The 21,837-nt window shown below is 32.4% G+C and overlaps 1 protein-coding gene across 3 annotated transcripts in view; it reads left to right on the top strand.

Annotated features, from left to right (window-relative positions):
* Positions 1 to 21,837, top strand: part of Cep112 (centrosomal protein 112) — a 472,932-nt gene that overhangs the window by 10,771 nt on the left and 440,324 nt on the right. For all 3 annotated transcript variants that reach the window (XM_076869863.1, XM_076869862.1, XM_076869864.1), the window contains 2 exons: positions 643 to 833; positions 2,998 to 3,170. In XM_076869863.1, coding sequence (XP_076725978.1) covers positions 643 to 833; positions 2,998 to 3,170 — 364 coding nt within the window. The remainder of the gene's footprint in view (positions 1 to 642; positions 834 to 2,997; positions 3,171 to 21,837) is intronic.

Raw genomic sequence — 21,837 nt, 5'->3', positions numbered from 1 at the left:
AAAAGGATAATTATTTTACAAAATTACATATAAATAGAACTCACTTATTTTTAGTGATGTTAAAAGAAAAGTCTAAGTAAATCAGCTACAAATCCCTGGAAATTGTTGACTTCACAAATAAAACATTTTGATTTAATTTTAGAGTAAGTATAAATGCTCAATATGTCAGAGGTTGCATTTTATCTCTTTCTGTGTTTGTCCAGTTAGAATTCTAGACTCTTCAGTGTGTCTAAAGTCATTTTAGAGTTGAAAATTTTAACTAAAAATTATCATCCAGAGATTTTATTTCTGTGAAAATTTTTCTTTGTATTTTTTTTGTCCAACTACTGATTAAAAAATTGTAGATTGGGAGTTTATGGCTTGTGAGGCAACTCTAGTTCACCTTTTTTGGTGAAGTTTTATTGGAACCATCATTTTTTTTTTTTTTTTAATGTATAGCCTGTGATTGCTTTGTTGGTGCAGTGGCTCAGTCGAGTAGTTATGCCACATGGCCTCCAAAACCTAGTTATTTATTATTTGAATCTTTATAAAAATTTTTTTCCATTTCTTGCTCTAGACTAAAGCAGATACGTTATGGTCTTTGTAATTAAATGTTGTATCTTATGAAAAATCAAATTTCTTATAGTTCTTTTGTATTTATAGAACGGCAGAGGTGTGCTCTTTGGATTAGAAAGTTGTGTGAACCTTCAGGAACAGGTGCAGGAATAATTGGCAGGAAGAATCGGAACTTGTATGCAAAATTGTTATTGCATATGCTTAAGCGAGGAGTGCTTGAAGGCCCTTTTACACACCGCCCTGAACCAGGGACACTAAAAACATTACCTTCATACATGGTAGGTATTATTGACCAGAGTGTATTAGTTTCATTTCTTCAAAAGTGCATAAGTTTTCATCCCTTTGGGAATACTAGGTTATATGTCCTAGTAACACATTAATTAAAACTATTTTTTTTCCCTCTCTGATTCAGTTTTTTCTACTTTCAGTAGAAAACAGGAATTTACCTATAATGGGAATAACCTTGCTGATTCATTCAATTGTATTCTACAATATTGCTAAAAAAGTGAATGAATTTTTAATATTGAACTTTAATTGCCAACTGATTTTCATTGGATTGTAATGGTGACATTTTATGTATTTCAGTAGATTCTGGCTTATTAAACTCTTTCATAAATATTATTTTAAAATTTATAAGAGGTTGGATTGGATGACTTCTATAAATTTCCTTCTACTGTAAAGCTGGAGTTTAGAAGTGATTTTCTATACTTCATTTAATTTCATTTTTATAAACAGTTTTGTTCCAATGCTTGCTTGATGAATTGTCACTGTCTGGTTCCTAATAAACATGAAATATACCTTAGTTTGTGCGGGATTTGAATACTTGAGAAGTCTTACAGGAGTATTAGTTAATCGATAATTGTTGTCAGGATATCCATGTATTTTTTCATGAACTGTAAAATTGTTATGTAGTATAAGACTTTCATGTATTTTATTAGTTCGCATAAGGCAAAATTTAGTTACAAGGCATGCTACACATAGAGGATAATTCTTGGTTTTGGTCGAGGAATGTCAAAAGAACATATAATGGATAATAGTTTTATCCATTGTATGTTCAAGTAGAGCCATGCATTTTGCTTAAGTTAAGATCTATAGTATCGTAGTTGCTTTACTTGATATTTGATCAGATATTAGTATGACGACAGTAGTAGTGTCCCCTTATCTGTGAGGGATATGTTCCAAGAACTGTCCCTCCAATGGATGACTGAAACAGTGGGTAATACCTAATTCCTTATACTGTTCTGACAACTAAGACAGCTACTAAATGTATACAGTGTTAATATGCCTGCAGGGACATAGTGGGATGGGTGGTGTGAGGTTTCATCATACTACTCAAACACAATTTAAAATTTAATTGTTGATTTCTAGAGTTTTCCATTTAATATTTTTGGGCTATAGTTGACTGTAACTAAAACCATAGAAAGTGAAACTGTGGTTAAGAGGGAAACTTCTGTATTCCATTTAAAAAGAAGTTGTTATGCATTTCTGATTTGGGATAGAGAGTCGTGTGTCACTTTTCCCTATATAGAGCCCCTTGAAGATTTTCTGTATAGGATTGGGAGAATTGTTGCAGAGGTGTCTGGGCAGTGAAGTTTTCTTTAGAAATTTGTCATGCAGCCTGGTTAATTTGAAGAGAAACAAATGGGCTAATGCCATTCTCAGCAACTAGAGTAGAACATTCTGTGAAGTACATTCAGATGTTAAGATGAGAGTGTGCATAGTGTCCTATTTTCCCATTCACATTCAATTTCATAGAGTTATAAGGGAGAGCTTTATTTTACAAATAAAATAATAAGAAGGCCTAGGGACCAAAAAGTTAGTAATATGGCCAGAACTAACTCCCAGGTCTCTCACTCATTTGCTCACACCTCATCAAGGGATTCCTAATTTTAATTTCTGGTTTGTTTTTGATTGTGGTTTTTCTGCTCACCGAGTATGTGAATGTGTACACAAAATAGTTAATGATCACAGAAAGAAATAGGGTAGCACAGGATTTAAAAATATCTTTCCATTTAACTCTTCATAAAGTTAATATCACTTTTGTTATATAATTATTAGATTTTTCTGTTCTTGTTTCTCAGATTTTTAAAAAATATCTTTTTTTGTATTTGTAGGTGAACAACATGTCTTTATTTTATTTATTTTTATGCTGTACTGAGGATGGAACCTAGTGTCTTACACATGCTAGGCATGCACTCTGCCCCTGAGCTACAGGCTCATTCCCTCAGATTTTTTATATAGCAGAACATAACTGAAATGTAAAGATGTTATCCATTTTATTTAAATATTTTGTAATTTGTTGTGCACTGTGATACTTTTTATATATTTATATGTAAAGAATTTTGAGTATTTGAAAGAATGTTATCGAACTTGAAACTTGATGGAAATTGTTTCTTTATAGTACATTTTGAAAGAATAACTTCTCTAATTTTTAAAAATCAGTCTATCTATTTTGATGAGCCAAATCCAGCACAAGCAAAAAGTTCAAGCCCAGAGAGCTTACCCCACTGGGTAATGGGTGAGCTGGGGACAAGTGAACACAAATTAAGTGAATCATGGAAACTTTCTTCTGGCGAAGATAGCACTATGGTGTTGTCACCAACTGGTGCCCACAGGTACGTTAAGAAAATGGGATTCCGAATGTTTTTCATCTTTCAACCTGTCCTTGAAACTGGTTCATATACTGAATTTTTCCTCTTTTTTCTTTTTAATAAATTGTTTTGCTTTATATTTCTGCTAAAATTGAGTACTGTGAGTGGATATTGTATAGGCAAAATAACAGGTTTGCTTTTCCATTTACTGTATGTCTAAGATTATTTTATATTTTTTGCAGCTTTTATGGATATCTGTTAACTTCATGTATTTTCATTGCTGGAAAGTGGTGTCTGAGAATCTTTAAATAACATAACTGTATTTGTTTTTTTACTTCATGACAAGAGTTAGTTAAGAACATTATCAGTGATTTCAACAAAATGACATTACATATCCATCTTGGAACTTTTGCTTGAATCTCCTTTTCCCTCATTGAACAGTATTTATTTTTATTTAATGAAATAAAAATGTAAACATAATCCCCATTAAACTGTGCTTTCTTACTAGAGTTTTAATCTTAAATAGGATTTTTACTTTAAATAAGACTAACCTCCTAATAATACTTCAGCTAACTTCAAGATTTACTGCCATTACTGCTACAGTATAATTTTTTGCTGTTAAGAAGAATAGATTTAAATTTGGACTTTTATCCTATTTTTATTTTTCCTATTGGCAATGTTCTCTAAAATGTTAGAATATTGAATAGCATCCGTTGACCAGTACCGTACTTCATACTCACCACTGTCTAGGTAATTTTAATTATAGGACTTTGTTTCTGTTATCAATGTAATCTTTCTTTTCCCACTATAATATTTTTGGCTTATTCCTTAATCAGATACAGAAATGTAATTAGAAATTTGCAACTTCTTCATAGTTGATGTGGTCTCGCTATGTATTTTTCAGACCTAGGATGATATAGTGGAAAAGAACAGATGAACACAGAGCAAGCAATCCAGCCCATGAAATTATTTTGTTAGAAAGGAGAAACAAATTAAAATGGAGAGGCAGTGTTGAAGAGGTGATATAATTAAGGACATGTTAGGAAGAATAAGAGGAATGAATAGGACAATTTAAAGGAGGTAGTATTAAATACTTATTTTAAAATCCATAGATAAATAAAATTAGAAGAGGTATAATTTTTGTTAGTCGATAGGCAGGTAAGCAGACATGTAAAGAGATTGTGGTCTCTGTATGAAGAAAAATATTATTCTTAATTTGGTTGTAGAATCCATCCATTGTTTGCTAAAATATTTGCCTAAAGTCCACCTAAATCCTAGATTCCTTTCTAGGTGTGATGAACATGGAGTTTTATAGTATAAAGGTGGATTAAGGTTAGTAACTATGTCTTTGAGCTTAGACCAGAGGTTGAAATTGATAATCTTTCTGAACTGAATGAATTATGTTGGTAAATTGTTTGCCTTACATAGTGTCTTTAAAGATTTTTGAGTGAGTTGTCAAAATTAACAATTGGGAAATTTCATATCAAAACTCAATTTTGTGGTTCCTCTTAAAAACTAGAAACCTGGTAATCTTTCCAGAAGATAGCCATGTATCCCCTAGATTAGATAAGTAATACTTGCTTAATCCTTGGATGTGATATGTCTTCACTCTTTCCTCCTAGTTCCAGACACTTAGTTTGATGTTAATTGCATTCTTTAGTGAGCTTGCATTTTTTTCTTAAAGTAGATTTAAAAGGAACACGAAGTGTTATTTTTCTATTTTTGTATTCTATCAAAAGTGCAAAGAAGAAAGAAGAAGGATCGTATAATTCAAGAAGGAAAGAGACTTGTCTTGTAGAAGTGAACAGTATGAGGATTCTGTTGGCATCTTAATCCCTCATTTGTTACCTGTTTAAGTTCTGCTGACATTTGATTTAGATAAATGGAGGAGAGAGATAAGTATGTGGATAAATTCAGTGTGATGGTTATGTGTAGTCATGGAAAAATTTGCAGAGATTGAAGTGTATATAAGAGAAGGTTCAGAATAGGACAGACTTGAGATTTCCAGGAGTCCAAGTGAATGGACTTTTTCTTCCTTGGAACACAGGATAAAGTTCAAGAAAATACACTGAGAATATTCTTTAATTATTATTCAGTGACTTTTCTGGAAAATGAAACCACAGTAAAATCCTGACATTTTTAACAACTAGTTTTCTTTGTTGGTCACCTATAATTAAATGCCATTTTAATGCAAAAGAATTACTTGAGTCTGAGGCATTTTCAATTATACAAAGAATAATTAATGGGAAAAGCAGACAGTCTTATGATTCTGGTTAGTGCTATCCATTGTTAGCACTAACATGTTATAACTTCAAAAGAACCCTATGTGATATCCCAGGTAGCTTAGGTGATCCCATTACTTACTCCTGTAGCACTCTGTGCTTCCTCTTGTGCTCATCACATGAGCAAAGGTTTAATATCTATTCTTTGTGCTAGATTGTAATTTCTTGAGATATGAATGCTGTTTTTCCTATTTGCACTATATTTTCAGCTCCCAGCGCTGGGTGGGAACATGTTAGGAATTCCATAAGTATTTATATTTGGTGGGTGTATGCATGCATGGATGAATGGATCGTGTTGGGCTCTGCCACATATTTAATCTGTAAAAAGACCCTTTGAGACAGGTATATTATGGAATTTTGTCCAAAAGGATTTTTCATTTAACTTAGAAAATGTTGGGGGAAGAATAAATTTTAGACAACATTGAAGGAAGTGCAGATACATGCAACAGAGATGTCTCTCACACTGTGAGGAATGTAGTATGCAGCAAAGGAGCTGGCAATGATACTCTGAACTTTCACTTTGGTCAAATGTCAGGCTATCACTAGGGCTAATGGTCATTTAGGACTGCCAAAACAAAACTTCTCAGAATATCTTACGTTTCTTTTAATTTAATAATTATAATTTGATTTATTTTAAAATTTCAATTTGATTTAAAACTTTAATTCATATGCATATTGTTTAAGAGAGATTTGTAGTTCTACATACTTGAAGTCATTTAAAAAATAAAACTAACATTTATTTTAGCTAGCCGGCAAAATTGATTTTAAGGCCAAATACATAATGTGTAATATCAGATCAGATGTGGTGGTGAATAGTTTATTGATGCTTCTGTCTGTACATTTTTTTTTTTAAAGTTGTTCTTTTACTCTGAGTGGTCATACTGTGCTAATGAAAAAGTTAGTATCTGCTAATGTTGACCTAATACTTCTAATCAGTTCTGAAGAAATTGTTTTAAAAAGTTTAAGAGGCTTATAATATTTGACACATGTATGTTTTTATAGTGAATAATTTATTGTTACTTAGAACTGAAGTTTAATGCTGCCTCATAAATTTTACAACCACTTCAACTTGTCCTTTGAAAAACCTCTTTAATCTTAAAAGATTTTTCCCCCTTAGTGTTTCTTTTTTGATCACTTTATAAAATCCTGCTTTACTTAGACCTTTTTGTATGTGAAGTATTTCTAATGGCATTTTAGATTATGCTGTTTGTGCCCTAGCCTTTTTATATTATTAAAGATGCAGAGTCCTTTTGAAGCTTTTTTGTTAGGGCTCCCTATTCAGTAGAGATGGCATCTTTCCTTTACCTTTATCCGTTCTGTAGGATATGGTAGTGGCCTTGTTCCACACACTTTAAAAGTATGATGAGGTTATTTTCTATCTGTCTTATCATGCTTTCTTTTTTTTTTTCCCACCAAATACACAGCAGATACTAGTATAGTTGATATTTTATACCAAAAAGCTTCAACACATAGCTAGTCCTGTCCCTATTATTGTCTTCTTCTTTAAAAAAAAAATTTTGTAGTTGTAGATGGTCAGCATGACTTTATTTTTTATTTGTTCTTATTTTTATGTTGTGGTGAGGACTGAAGCCAGTGCCTCACCCATGTGAGGCAAGTGCTCTGCCACTGAGCTACAGCCCCAGCCCCTGATTGTATTCTTTGCTTTCTTTTTTCTCATTTATTATATATTGTTTTTACCCATATAGTCTTTTAGAAGAACCACTTGTCCAAATGTCATTGCTTTTTTCTTATAATTCTGTTATTGCATTTTATGTCAAATACCTGGCTCTTTTCTTGACAAAGAAATACTTCAGTTATATTTGACTTTGGAGCATGATTTATAAAATGTCTATAAAGAGATTATAAACTTAGATCTTACCCTGTAGAGTTTGGCTAATTTCACTTATTTCTGTAGTCATGGGCTATGTCAATGCGTATTACCTTTCTGGTTATTCTTCAGATGCTTAGCACTGAAATCCAGTAAAGACCTTGTCTTTGTGGTAGACAGACTTTAAGTTGGCCCCATGGTCCTTCTGGTGTCTCTTATGTAATTCTGTCCCCTCAAGCATGGGGAGGACCTGCGACTTGCTTCTAGCCAATAGACTATGGAAATGATGATGGGATGTCACTCCTGTGATTATAGTATATTATATAAAACTCCATCTTGCTAGCTGACTTGATCTAGAGTCATTCCCTTTGCTGACTTTGAAGCAGCAGCTGCCATGAATCATATATCCATGAGGAAATGAATGCTGCCGACAACGGTGCAAACAGGGAAGTGGATCTTTCCCTAGTTGAGCCCCCAGCTGAGAACGAAGCTCTGGTCCAAACGTGATTGCAGCCATATGTAATCCTAAGCAGAGGACCTAGCTCAGCTGTGTCTAGACTCATGATCCACAGAAATAAGAAAATATGTGTGTGTTGTTTAAAGCTGTTAAGTTTGTAGTAATTTGTTACGCAATAGTAGATGACCAATACAGTATTTATCTTCATTTTAGGTTATGCAATCTGTATACAAACCATGCTTGTTATAAAAACTTCAGAGTAGAAATATGTAGAGTAAAAAGCCAAAGCTTTTTTGTGTTTTTTTCCTACTTTCCTCATGAGAGGCAATCACCATCAGTAGTTTGGTTCACATTATTCTACACTAGACAGTTAACACCCACACCTGTGTAATTAAAAATTATGAATTGACTTATACTATATATTCTGTTCTGTGACTTGCTATTTTTTGACTTAACTATATTTTAAATCTTTGTCATGTAATCTGTGGAGTTTTTTTACTTGCAGATAATACTCTATACTGTGGATATACTCTAACCTGTCTCTACTGCTTTTAGTTCTTTATTATTATAAAGAATGCTTTAGTTAACATCCTAGTACATTTATCATTATGCACCTTGTATTAAAATAGACCTGGGATTTATTTTAATCAGATATGGTAAGATGACAGATGTCCGACAACTGCCTTTGAAAAAAGAGTTTATTACTCCATTAGCAAGAGTAAAGGGCACGCCATGCCATGCAGGCCTATGTGGGGAAGCAACAGGATTGGTTAGGTGACAGAAGAAGCAAGGGGAAAGCACGAGTGAGAGTCTTTTATGTTACTTTAGTTGTGGAGATGTCCTCTGTTGGGTGGGAAGTGAAACACAGATGTTGGGGTTTGTGGTTCAGGGGTTTAAAATATATGCTTTCCACATGTCCATAAAAAGATAGGGATGGTATGGATGTAAATGACTTTGGCTGTTAGTTTGAACCATAATTTCAGTTACGATATCAATTATGATATCAAGATTGATTTTTACACACCTGCATGTGTTTTGGGTTGTTGTGAATTTCTAGAAGAGGAATTGCTATGTTGGTGGGATTGTTAGTTTATCCAACATCCTTGTGCATGGAAGAAAAATCTGTACAGGCTGCTATGGTGAGGCTTGGAAGATATATAGGGTTAAAAAGAAATACATAAAGCATAGTAAACTTCCATTTATGTGTGTGTGTTTTAACGAAGCTGTATGGATACACGTGTGCATGGAATATTTCTGGGTATCACACATGAAACTGTTAAAGATGGTTATCTTTAGTGAGTGAGACAAATAGTCTGGAGTGTGCATATAAAATATTCTTTTTGTATCTGTGTGCATGTTATTTTTAGTAATCACAACTAGTTTTTTTAATAAATATTGTTACACTGCTTACTAAAATACCATCTTATTAAAATTTTCAGTCATACATATTGTCAATATTAGTGATGCAAATTAATATAGTTAATTATATAATATATATTTAAACATAAGAATGAAAAAAATTTTTTTTTTAAAGTGAGAGTGAGAGAGGGAGAGAGAAAGAATTTTAATATTTATTTTTTAGTTATCGGCGGACACAACATCTTTGTTTGTATGTGGTGCTGAGGATCGAACCTGGGCCGCACGCATGCCAGGTGAGCGCACTACCGCTTGAGCCACATCCCCAGCCCGAATGAAAAATTTTTTATCAGTAAATATTCTAAATGTGTGTGGATTCCACTGGTTTCTATTTGTTAAAGCAGAAACCGAGTGAGGTGAGTTGTACAGTTCATGGAGTTCCTACTAAATTTAGGCACTATTCTAAAACTCTAAATTATCTGATTTAATTCTCTTCACAATTCCGGGAGGTTGGCATCATTGCCCTTTTGTATTTATAGAGGAGGTAACACCTTCAGGAAGATCAAGTCATTTTACCAGTAGTAGATCTGGTATTACAATGCAGGTTTATGATTTTCTTTTTAGTATGCCATGTAGGCATAAGTACTTTATGTAAAAAATATGGAAATTTTATTCTTATCTAATTTTCCCTCTACTTGTGCTGCCTCAGCAATCCTAGGCTGTGCCTTTGTTCTGGGATATTTCTAGGTTGAGTTTTGAAATGAGGTACTTTGCCTTTGTTCAAATTCTACTTCTGACACTTGGCAACTATCTGTCCTCAGGCAAGTTACTTAATTTCTCTAAACCCCAGTTTCATCATTTGTAAAGCAGAGTTTTAAGGACAAAGTAAAATAATACACGTGGAGCCTTTGGCACAGGACCCCCTAGAAGTTAGCTGCTGCTACCACCACCATCACTGTCATGGTGATTGCTATTATAATAGTCCACTCTGGGCTTGCCAGTCAGATTGTTTGATCATTCTTTTTTTTTTTTTTTTCCAACACAATGCCTTTATTTTATCTATTTATTTTTATGTGGTGTCGAGAATCGAACCCAGGACCTCGCACATGGTAGGCAAGTGCTCTACCGCAGAGCCACAACCCCAGCCCCTTGATCATTCTTTTCATTCCCTAATTGTGTAATCCTGAGAGTATAATCTTAAAATCCATTGGTTATTAAGTATTTTCAGATATTGAGAATCATTTTGTATTCTCCAAGAAAAATAAATTGATACCTGTGCAGAAAGATTTCATTGTAATACTGCTCACTCTCAGAAGAGTGGTAATAGTATTTCAGAAGAGGATTTATAGGAATGTTTATTTAAATAACATAACAAATATTTTTTTTTCAGGATAGAAATAATACAGGGTGGCTGGCCTCATTTTTTAAAAAAGAATAAGCTATTTTATTTAACATGTAGTTGATAGTTGGCATAAAACGAAGTTTTTGTATTTAGTTTTCTTATACTCTATTGCATTTCCACAAATCTTTAAGATATGATTTTACAGAGATTTTTTCCATTAGTAAGGTCGGATATAGATGATTTATTTTTATTGATAACTGAAGGTTTTAAGAGAGTTTAGACTGCATTTCAGATACTATTTAGTGATAACACCATACAAAGACCTTTAATCAGGAAAAAAGATTTTTAACATTATTGCTTAGTCTTATAAAATGGTGAATTTTAACCAAATTGATACCCCTCTCGTCTTGTTTCCTATACTCTTAGATCATACTCTTTTGAAAGTAGTATAGGTAATGATGTAGTTTTAAAATTAAATTAACTGTGAACAAATTCTAACTTGTTGGTCAATTCATATATTCCCCTTTACCTAGGATATTGCCTCAAATTAATCTTCCTAGAAAAAGTGACTGTCCCACATTAAAAAAAAAAAAAAAGCAACGCAGAGCTTCATTCTTCCTTGAAGTATTATAGGGATAAAAAGTCCATAGAGGAAAAAACTGATTAAAAATTTGACATTTCTACTTTTTTTGGTATTTTTTCTGCAGCCTACTTAGAAGCTGTCTTAGTAATATTTAGACTTTTTTCAAGTCATGTCTTTATTAGTTTCATGCTGTATCCCAAAGACAGAACACAGAGGTAATGGAGTGTATTCTTACCATGCAATTCTGTGAAAAATATTTTGAACCTTCTTTTTTAGTGGCTTGTCATTATTTTTATGAATTTTCAACAAAATATGATGTGATCTGATAGTTTATCTCCAAAGTATAGTTAGGTTCCGGGATAGGGAAAGATGAAGAAAAATCATTTAATAACTTCATTTTTACTTGAAACTTTGATTAAAAGGAGTCAGAGAGTGAAGAAAAGTAATGTTAAATCAACATTGGCCTTTAAACACTGCTTTGCCTGTGAAAAAACACATTGCTTCTCCTAATTTTAGAGAAATTTATTGATGCTTAAAGAAGACATTCATCTAAATTTCTTTAGATACCATTTTATAGTGTCATCCAGATTACTTAAAAATTTTAAGAATGTGCAAACAAAATTATCATTATTTATGTTATTTTTTAGCATATCAGATTTAGGCTAATTTTATATAAATTTGATCTTTTAGCTTTTATTAGATCATCTAAATAATGCATTATTTTATGCCTATAAGAAATGACTTAGAGAATAATTATCCTATTTTAAATGATGGTAGAGGACTCCAGTAGTCTTTGCATCTTTGCTTTGATGAGATCTTTCTATAAGTTATTTGATGCTGGTTTTTGTTTTGGAATGAAGACTCTAGTCATACTCATATAATTTTGGAAAATGTGATTTGCTTTACAATGACTCTCTTTTAAACTGTGGTTTTCCAGGAATGCATTGTAGCAAAAAGCTGGTATTCTATATGTCCTTTAAAAAGGTCTCCCAAGATAGTTAATATTTAATTTGCTGTGCAGTGTAATAGCATAGCCAGCAGATGGTGATAAAGTATAACGAAAACCTACTTGTGGTCGAATGTTGATCTACATGAAAAAAAAAATTTATTTAAAAGATATTGATTTTTCAGTTTATGTAGTAATAAAAACAGAATCTTTTTAATTTGCTGAACTCTATTTTTATATGTAAATAAGACACTACAAATAGTTCCTGCTCCTGAAATTGTTGGCTATATTTGTCAGGGAGCCAATCAGTACCTTCCTTTCTTGGTGCATCTTCATGTCTGTCAACCTAGTTAGGATTGCGCATAGTAAAACGTCCTTGAATGTTATTCACCAAAATACATTCATTTCATTAAAAAATTTCCCTGATGTTTGGGCAAAGACATATTTTATAGCAGCACTATTAGAACTTGCTGTGATAATGGTCATGTTCTGTAGCTGTGTTTTCTAATACAGTAGCCACTAGTCAGGTGTGACTGTTGAGCACTTGAAATGTGGTCAACATGACCAAGGAACAAAATTTTTTGTTCTAATTGATTTAAATAGTCACATGTGGTTAGTGATCACTATATTGGGCCACTAGTACAGTTCTAGATCTCAGTGTTCTAATGGGCCATTGTAAAACCTGACCTACTAGATGGAGTACTGTAGGCCTGTTCTCCGTCTAGGTGAGAAAATGTGGTGGTGATGGGGCTAGGAGTTAAGTATTAGTGCATATAAACTGTCTCTGCTATGACGAGGCCTCTTGTCATTCTGTTTATTAGTGTTGGATTTCTGAGGCTTTCTCCCTAATAGAAAAGATACTGTTTATCTTTTTCATCAGTTTGGGTAGAACACTTAGCATGAAATAAACCTGATTAATTTGTTATATTTGATATACTTTTTAAAAATATTTTTATTTATATTTTTAAGTTGTAAATGGACACAATGCCTTTATTGTATTTATTTATTTTCATGTGGTACTGAGGAACGAACCCAGTGCCTCACACATCCTAGGCAAGTGCTCTACCATGTAGTCCTTTGATATACTTTTTTAAAAAATATTTTTTTAGTTGTAGGTAGACACAATGCCTTTATTATTTTATTTATGTGGTTCTGAGGTTCGAACCCAGGGCCTCACATATGTGAGACGAGTGCTCTACCAGTGAGCCACAGCCCTAGACCCCATTGATGTACTTTTTGAAAGACATTTAATCTTGAGCTCAGAATAGAAGACTGCTACATAAACAAGAAGTAAAACTGCTTGGTAGGGCACTTAATAATATATGACATTCACACACTAATAAAACCACTTTGCTACTCATTAATTATCAACATTAGTGTGCTAGTTAAATACCATTTTAGGTATTTACCAAAGCAAGGCCAAATGGCAGCAATTTTGTAATTGAGATGGAATAGTTTTGAACATAGTGATTCTGCATCTTTTCTTTTAGGTATGTTTTTTTTCCCCCTAAGTCAGATTTTTGACAACTATAGTCACATTTTTCTTTTTCTTTTTTTAAAAAGATGACTAAAGCTTTTTAATAGCATCTTTTTATTTCACAAGTAAATTTTGTTTTGTCAGGTAATACTAAACAGTTTTGATTGTTCTTTTATTAATAAAAAAAGATGACAGTGATATACTAAGTGTTATAAGCAGAGATATGTTGATAAATATTGATTTCAAGGTGTGACTATTAAGCATTATTTTTATTTTAAAAATTTAAATCAAATGTGTATTTTCAAGTAGGTAATAAGAAATATAAAGTCTCAAGATGTTTATAGGTATCAGGTCATTTTTTAGTTTTGCTGAGCATCTCATTTTTAAAATTTTTTTTATTTCAAATAAAGTTCTCTTAAGGAAAAAATTAAGATACATATGTTGTAGAACATGAAAGTTACTTTTTTATTTTTAGTGTTGATACTTTACTGATATTAAAATTGTTGCTATTTATTTTTGTCTTTCACAAAAATATTTAGCAATTATACCCAAAGAATACTATTTTGAAGATGATATTTAACAACATTACCCATTAACTTAATACTGTTACCATGGCTCAGATAAATGAAAAGACATAAAATCAAAAGTTAGTACTTAGTTTTCTAATCTAATTCAGGGTTATATCACTTTAATTTTTTTTTACGACTGTGAAACATAACAAATTTAACAAATGCATAAAATGCACATGTACTAAAAGTTTAAAGAACAATGATAATATACAAGTCCCTGATCTTTCCACCCTGCCAGGGAACATCACATTAAAATACTCCAGATGTCCCTGGGTGCTCCTTCCCCATTGCCTCTTCTTCCCTCCTTCTGAGCAGAAACCATTCTTATACAATGGTGTTTATCACTTCTTAGCTTCTTTCCTCTTCTTTCTTCCTCCTCCTCCTCCTCCTGCCTTTTCAACATTGTGTATGTTATTTTGAGATTTGCTTCTTTCACTCACCATATTTTTCAGATTCATCCATGTTAATAAAGGTAGCTGTAGTGCATTCTTTGTCTCATAAACCTTGAAAATCAAAGTATAGCATATATACAGCAGGACACACAAAGAATAATGTATAATAATGTATGTACAGCAAGACACATCAAAGTGTGAGGCTTGATGAGTTTTAAAGAATAAAAACATCCCTAAAATCCAGACATCCCCTCTAGATCAAATGAGGAATTTAATCAGCTCTTCAGAATCCTGTCTTGCTCCCTTCCAGTCATTTATCACCCACCCCAGAGGTAACCACTGTTCTGCATGATGTCAGCGTAGATTATCATTAGCTGTTTTGATTCATAAAGTGTGTTCACTTTTGTTTCTAGCCTCTTTTGTTCAACATTAGCTCATGAGATTGCTCCATGTTGTTGTATTTAAAAATAAATTTTTATTACTATGTGAATACATCACATTTTATATACATTCATTCTACTGTTGTTGGATTTTTGTATTGTTTCCAGTTTTTGTCTATTACAAATAATTCTACTGTGAACATTCTTTTACATGCCTTTTGGTGCATATATGCCCACCTTTTTTTTTTTTTTTTAAGTTGACTTATAAGTATAATTACAGTAGACACTGCCAAAGAGTTTTCCAAGGTAACTAGGCTAATTTACATTTCCACTACCAGGATTTGAAAGTTCCTGGCTCCCCATTCTTGCCAATAGTTGTGTTGTTAGTGTCCTTTAATATTAGCAATTCTGGCAGGATGGGTGTGTGCTTTTAATTTACATTTTCTTTTGTGACTAATGATTTTCAGTATCTATTTTTCTTCCTATTTGACCATTTGAATCTCTGATTTTGTGGAGTTCCTATTTAAGTCCTTGATCATTATTTTCTATGTATAAAAATGATGTCTCTGTTGATTTGCTTTTATATATTCTGAGTACCAATTCTTTGTTGAATATATGTATTGCAAATACTTTTATCCCCATCTGTATCTTGTGTTTTCACTTTCAATTGGAGTCTTACTCCATTTTATGCTAGTGTGATAGAATATCTGAGACAATGTAGTATGTAATGAACAGAATTTATGGTTCACAATTCTGGAGGCTGGAAAGTCTAATTTTAGGCTTCTGACATCTTGCAAGGGTCTTCTTGCTGCTTCATTCCATGTTGCAAGGTAAGAGGATGAGAGAGACTGAGAATGAGAGTGAGAGAGGACAGCAAGAAAGAGAGGCAGAGGATGAATTTGCCATTTTATAATGAATCCATTCCTATTACTGCAACATTAATCCATCCGTTCATGTGGATCATGGACTAATTACCTGCTGAAGGTCCCACTTAAGACTGTTACCATGGCAATTAAATTTCAACATGGGTTTTGGAGGTGATAAACATCCAAACCATCTGTTGAACATTATTAATTATAATATAGTTTTTGTGCTATCTCTATTGTGTGTGTGTTTTATGGGTTTTTGGGATTTTTTGGCTTGCTTATCCCAAGATCATGGGATAAACATGATAAAACATTTCCTATGTTTTTTTTCTAGAAAACTTATTTTACTTTTCTATTAGGTATATGGTATATCTGGAATTGATTTTTCTGTATGAAGTGAGGTAGGGATCATGGCTGGGTTCATCTCCTCTGTCCCCATACCCCTCCAGTGGATATCCAATTGATTCTTTTTCCACTGCTGTTCTGGGTACCATTTTTTAAAAAAATAATTTCTAGTTGTAGATGGATACAATACCTTTATTTTATTAACTTATTTTTATCTGGTACTGAGTATCAAACCAAGTGCCTCACATGTGTTAGGTGAATGTTCTACCACTGAGCTACAACTCCAGCCCCTTGGCACCATTGTTATACACTAGGAAATCTTATTTGTATAGGCTTGTTTCTGGTCTCTAGTTTCTTCATTGGTCTGTTTATCTATCTCTCTGTTATTACCATACTGCCTTAAGTACTGTAGCTCTGAAATAAATATTGATTTTTAGTATAGCTTAGGCCCTTCCTAAGCCCTAGGCAAGCAATGATTTCCTTTTTCTGTTTGTATTTGTGTTCTTTAATTTTCTAAAAATTTCATAAGTGGAATCATAAGATATGTAGTTCTATGTGTCTGGTTTTCACTTTAGTACCCCACTCTCAAAAAACTTGAAGTTTTAAAGTTCTTATATATCAATCAGTTCATTCCTTTTTGTTTCTGATTGGCATTTCATGGATGATTATATCTCGTTTTGTTTATCCATTTATCAGTTAAGTAGATATTTGTTTTGTTTTCAGTTTTCACTGTTAGAATATTCCTGCTGTGGACTTGTTTTTGTGTGTGCATATGTGTGTATGCTGTGGATTGAACTCAGGGCTTAATGCATGCTAAGCATGTATACTACTCATTAGTGTTCAGTACTGTATTCCAGCTGCTATAGAAATTCAAGTGTTTGATTGGCCATTTTTTCTTTGTATTTCTCTTGGGTAGATATCTAGAAGTGGGTTGTGTTTTTAAGTGTATTGTATTTTTCTTTTTTTATGGTTCTGATGATCGAATCCAGGGCCTCATGCATGATGAGCAAGCACTCTACCACTGGGCTATATCCCCAGCCCCTGTATTTTTAACTTAAAAAAAAATTATTAAACTATTTTCCAGTCTGGGCCCCTTTTAATTTCATATTGTCTCTTTTTCAGTCCAAGGTGGAAGTTATTTTGTTGATATAAGAAAGTACAAAAGGAGTTGGGGTAAAAACTAAAGCAAAATGATAGACTAAATCTTAGAACAATCTTAGCCTTGAAAAAAAATCTTAGAACCATATTAATAATTACATTAAATATAAATGAACTTAACACTCAAGTTAGACTGGATAAAAATTCAGTAACCAGCTTAATATTATAAATAAGGTGCATACTTTAAATACAAAGACAAATAACTTAAAAACAAAATACAATACAGTGAGATGTACTGTGGAAACCATAAGGCCAAGGAAGGTGAATGACTATTTTAGATATCAGATAAAATAGAATTCAAGACAAGGAGAATTACAAAAGACTAAATGGTAAGAATCAGTTCATAAGCATGTTATAACAATTATAAATGGGTAAGTAACAAGTAATAGAGCAACACAAATATACAAAGCAAAAACAAAACAAAACTAACAGGTAAAGGGATAAGTAGACAAATGCACAAACATTACCCCAGATTTTAACAACCCTTTCTTGGAAACTGAGGCAACAACTAGATCAAAAAAAAAAAAAAAAGAATATAGATTTCAAGAATACTCTAAACTGTTACAGCCTAATGAATATTTATAAAATAGTCACATAATAACTGCATTTGTTCAGTGCATAAGGAAAATTCACCCATATAGGTCATGACTGGGTCATAAAAAAATCTCCAGTGGTTGAAGATTATATTTTTTTTCTTGCTTCATTGGAATTTAACAAGAAATCAACAATAATGGTTAACCCAGAAAAGCCCTCAAAAGTTTATAAGTTAAGAAAACTCACTTTGATGTAACCTATGGGTCAAGGAAGAGATTAGAAGAGAATTGGGAAAATATTTTTAATCCAATAAAAAAAAAAAACGACGACAAAATTTATGGGATGCAGCTAAAGTGGTTAAAAAGTTTTTAGTGTATTTTCAGGGAAAAAGTAAGATCTAAAACGAGTGATCAAAGCCTTTTGAAGCTTGAAAAATAAGACCTAAATGAACACAATGTCAGAAGAAGAAAATAAAATAGAACTAGAAAATCAATGTAACAGAAAACAACAGAGGAAAATCAATAGAATCCAACACTGATTTTTTTTTGGGGGGGGATACTAGAGATTGCACTCAGGGGCACTAGACCACTGAGCCACATTACCAACTCTATTTTGTATTTCATTTAGAGACAGGGTCTCACTGAGTTGCTTAGCACCTTGCTGTTGCTGAGGCTGGCTTTGAACTCGAGGTACTCCTGCCTCAGCCTTCTGAGCTGCTGAGATTACAGGTGTGTACCACTGTGCCCAGCCCAGCACTGATTTTTTTTGAAAAGATAAATGAAGTTGATAAACTTTAGTTAGACTGATCAGATAAAAAAGAGAAAAATGTGAAAAAAATAAGAAAACTTGTAGTTTAGGTTTATAATTCCTCTTTTTTTCTTTTTTATGATTAATAAGATGCATAAAATAATTGTAAATATATCTAATGGGTGCACAACATAAATAACAAAGTGAGGAGGATGAATAGAGCTATAAAGGAGTAGAGATTTTATTTGTCATTATGCTTGAATTTTAAAATAGATTGTTGTAACTTAGGGAATTTTAAGTTTCATCTTAGGGTAATTACAGGATGTTTACAGAATATGCACAAGAGGCAATGAGAAAAAATTAAAACATTATTACAAAAATCAATTAAACATATAGGAATATAGTAAGGGAGGAAATAAGTAGGACTAAGGTAGAAGCCACATAGGAAACAACAACAATAAAGATGACAAGAAAACAAAACAGTTACAGTAAGTCCTTCCTTACCAGTAATTACTTTAAATATAAATGAATTAAAATTTTCTGATTAGAAGACATAGATTGGTAGCATGTATTAAGACAACAACAGGATTCAATTATATACTGTTTATAAGAGACTTTATATCTGAGGACATGCATATTGGATAAGAAAGGATGGAAGGTGATATACTGTTCAAGTAAATATTAACTGAGAGAGCAGGGGTGACTAATATCAGGCAAAATGAAACTATGTAAAAATTTTAATAGGGACCAAGAAGGACATTATATAATTATGAATGGGTGAATTCACTAGGAAGAACAATTATAAACATATGCTTCAAACATCAGAATTCCTAAATAGATGAAGTAAATATTATAGAACTGAAGGAGAATAGAGAAAGTTCTACAGTAATATTCCAGAACTTTAGTACCCCACTCTCAAAAATAGAATAACTAGGCAAAGATCAATCAAAAAACAGAAAATATGAAGCTTGGTGCTGTGTTGCACACCTATAATCTCAGCTGCTTTGGTTACTGAGCCAGGAGATTCTAGGTTAGAGGTCAGCCTAGTCAACTTAGCAAGACTCTCAAAATATAATTCAAAAAAAGGCTGGAACATAGGTGAGTGGCAGAGTACTTGCTAGTGTGCATAAGTCCCTGGTTCAATCTCCAGTACCAAAAAAGATCAATAAATTTAAAAAAATGGAAATACATAGACAAATGAACAACATTATAGACCAATTTGAGCTAATAGATGTAAACAGAACACTGCAGCCAGCAAGCGGCAATTGTGGAAGCTACACTTTTCTGAAGTGCATGTGGAGCATTCCTCAGGATATGCCATAAGTGATGCCACAGAGCAAATCCGTACATGTAAGGAAATCAAAAAAATGTAAAGTATTTTTTCCTATCCCAAAGGAGGGAAATTAGAAATCAATAGAAAGGACAAGTGGAAAATCCATAAACTTGTAAAAGTTAACAAACTTAAATAGCTGATGGATTAAAGAAGAAATCACAAAGGAAATTAGAAAATATTTTCAGACCAATGAAAACAAACAACATAACAAAATTAAGGATTGCTGTGAAAACAGTGCAAAGAGGGAAATTTTTTGTCTTAAAGGTGCTTATATTAAAAAAGAAGAAAAGTCTACATTTAAACATACACCTTAAGGAAGCAGAAAAAGAACTTAAAGAGAAAACTTAGGAAAGAAATAATAAAGAATAGCACAGAGGGCTGGGGTTGTGGCTCAGTGATAGGGTGCCATGTGAGGCACTGGGTTTGATTCTCATTACCACATATAAATAAGTCAATAAAATAAAGGTCTGTCAGCAACTAAAAAATATATATATAAAAGATTAGACCAAAAATAGACAAAATAGAGAGTAGAAAAACAATGGAGAATATCAATAAAAACTACTAAGTGTAGTTTTTTGGGAAAAGATCAACAAAAGACCAATTTTAGCTACAAGGACTAAGAGAAAAGAGAGCACTCAATTCAGAAATGAAGGGGGGATGTTACAATTTGACAGAAATAAAATGAATTTTTAGAGACTTTATGAACAATTGTATGTTAATGTATTGAATAATCTAGATAATATGGAAAAATTTCTAAAAACACTCAACATACCAAGATTAAATCGGGAAGAAATAGAAAATCTGAACTGGTCTGTAACTAGAAAGGAGATGGAATTGGTAATCAAAAAACCTCTCAATGGGGAAAAAAAACCAAACCCAGAACCAGGTGACTTCACTAGTAAATTATACTTAATCCTTCCTTAAACTTTTCCAAATGATTAAAGAGAAAGGAACACTTCTCAATTCATTGTGTGCGGCTAGCATTAAGCTGGTATTATAGGCAGACAAGGACACAACAATAAAGGAAACCTATAGGCTAAAACCCTGATGAACGTGGATGCAAAATTCTCAATAAAATAATTGAAAACTAAATTTAACAACAAACTAAAAGGCTTATATATCATGACCATATGGGATTTTTTTCCTGGAATTCAAGGATAATTTGATATATGAAAGTCTATAATTAAGATATACCACATTAACAATATGACAGAAAAAGACCTCACACAATTATCTTAATTGATTCAGAAAAATCACTTGACAAATATTTATCAACATTTGATTAAAAAACTTAGAAGGAAACTACCACAACATAAAAAGGCCATATAAGAAAAGCCTGTATCCAACATATTTAGGTGAAAGATTGAAAACTTTTCTATTAAGGTCAAGAAAAAGGGAAGATAGTCTGTTTTTACGTTTGTATTCAAAAGAGCACTACACATCCTAGCCAGAGGTATGGACAAGGCAGAGAAATAAGAGGCATCTAAAGTAGAAATAAAGAAATAACATTATTCACAAACAACATACATATATGTTTTACATATTTTTACATATATGTAAAAAACCCTAAGGATGAAATTCATTCAGCCTGTTTGCAAGATACAAAATCAGTACACAAAAAATATTTGCATTTTAATATGCTAACAGTGACTAATCTGAAAAGGAAGTTAAGACTCAGTAACATTTTCAATAGCATCAAAAAGAATTAATTACTTAGAATAAACTTACCCAGGGAGATAAAAGATTTGTACACTGAAAGTTACAAAATCTTTGCTGAAAGAATTAAAAAGATACCAATAAGTAAAGTAGCCTGTGTTCAAGATTTGGAAGACTTAATAATTTTACAGATGTTAATATGACACAAGATGAGCTACAGATACAATAAAAATCCCTATCAATATCCCAGTAAGATTTTATTTTTCCAGAAATTGAAAAATACATCCTAATATTCATGTCAAATCTTATTAATGAAGGCAGGAGTATTGATGAAAGAATGGATTTATAGAACAGAATGGAAATTCTAGAAATAGGCCTCAGGTATATAATCAGTTGATTTTCCCTAACGATGGCAATGAAATTGAAGGAAGAGGTCTTTT

The sequence above is a fragment of the Callospermophilus lateralis genome, chromosome 11 (assembly GCF_048772815.1).
Source record: "Callospermophilus lateralis isolate mCalLat2 chromosome 11, mCalLat2.hap1, whole genome shotgun sequence".
NCBI lineage: Eukaryota > Metazoa > Chordata > Mammalia > Rodentia > Sciuridae > Callospermophilus > Callospermophilus lateralis.
This window is presented reverse-complemented; position numbering and strand designations above follow the sequence as displayed.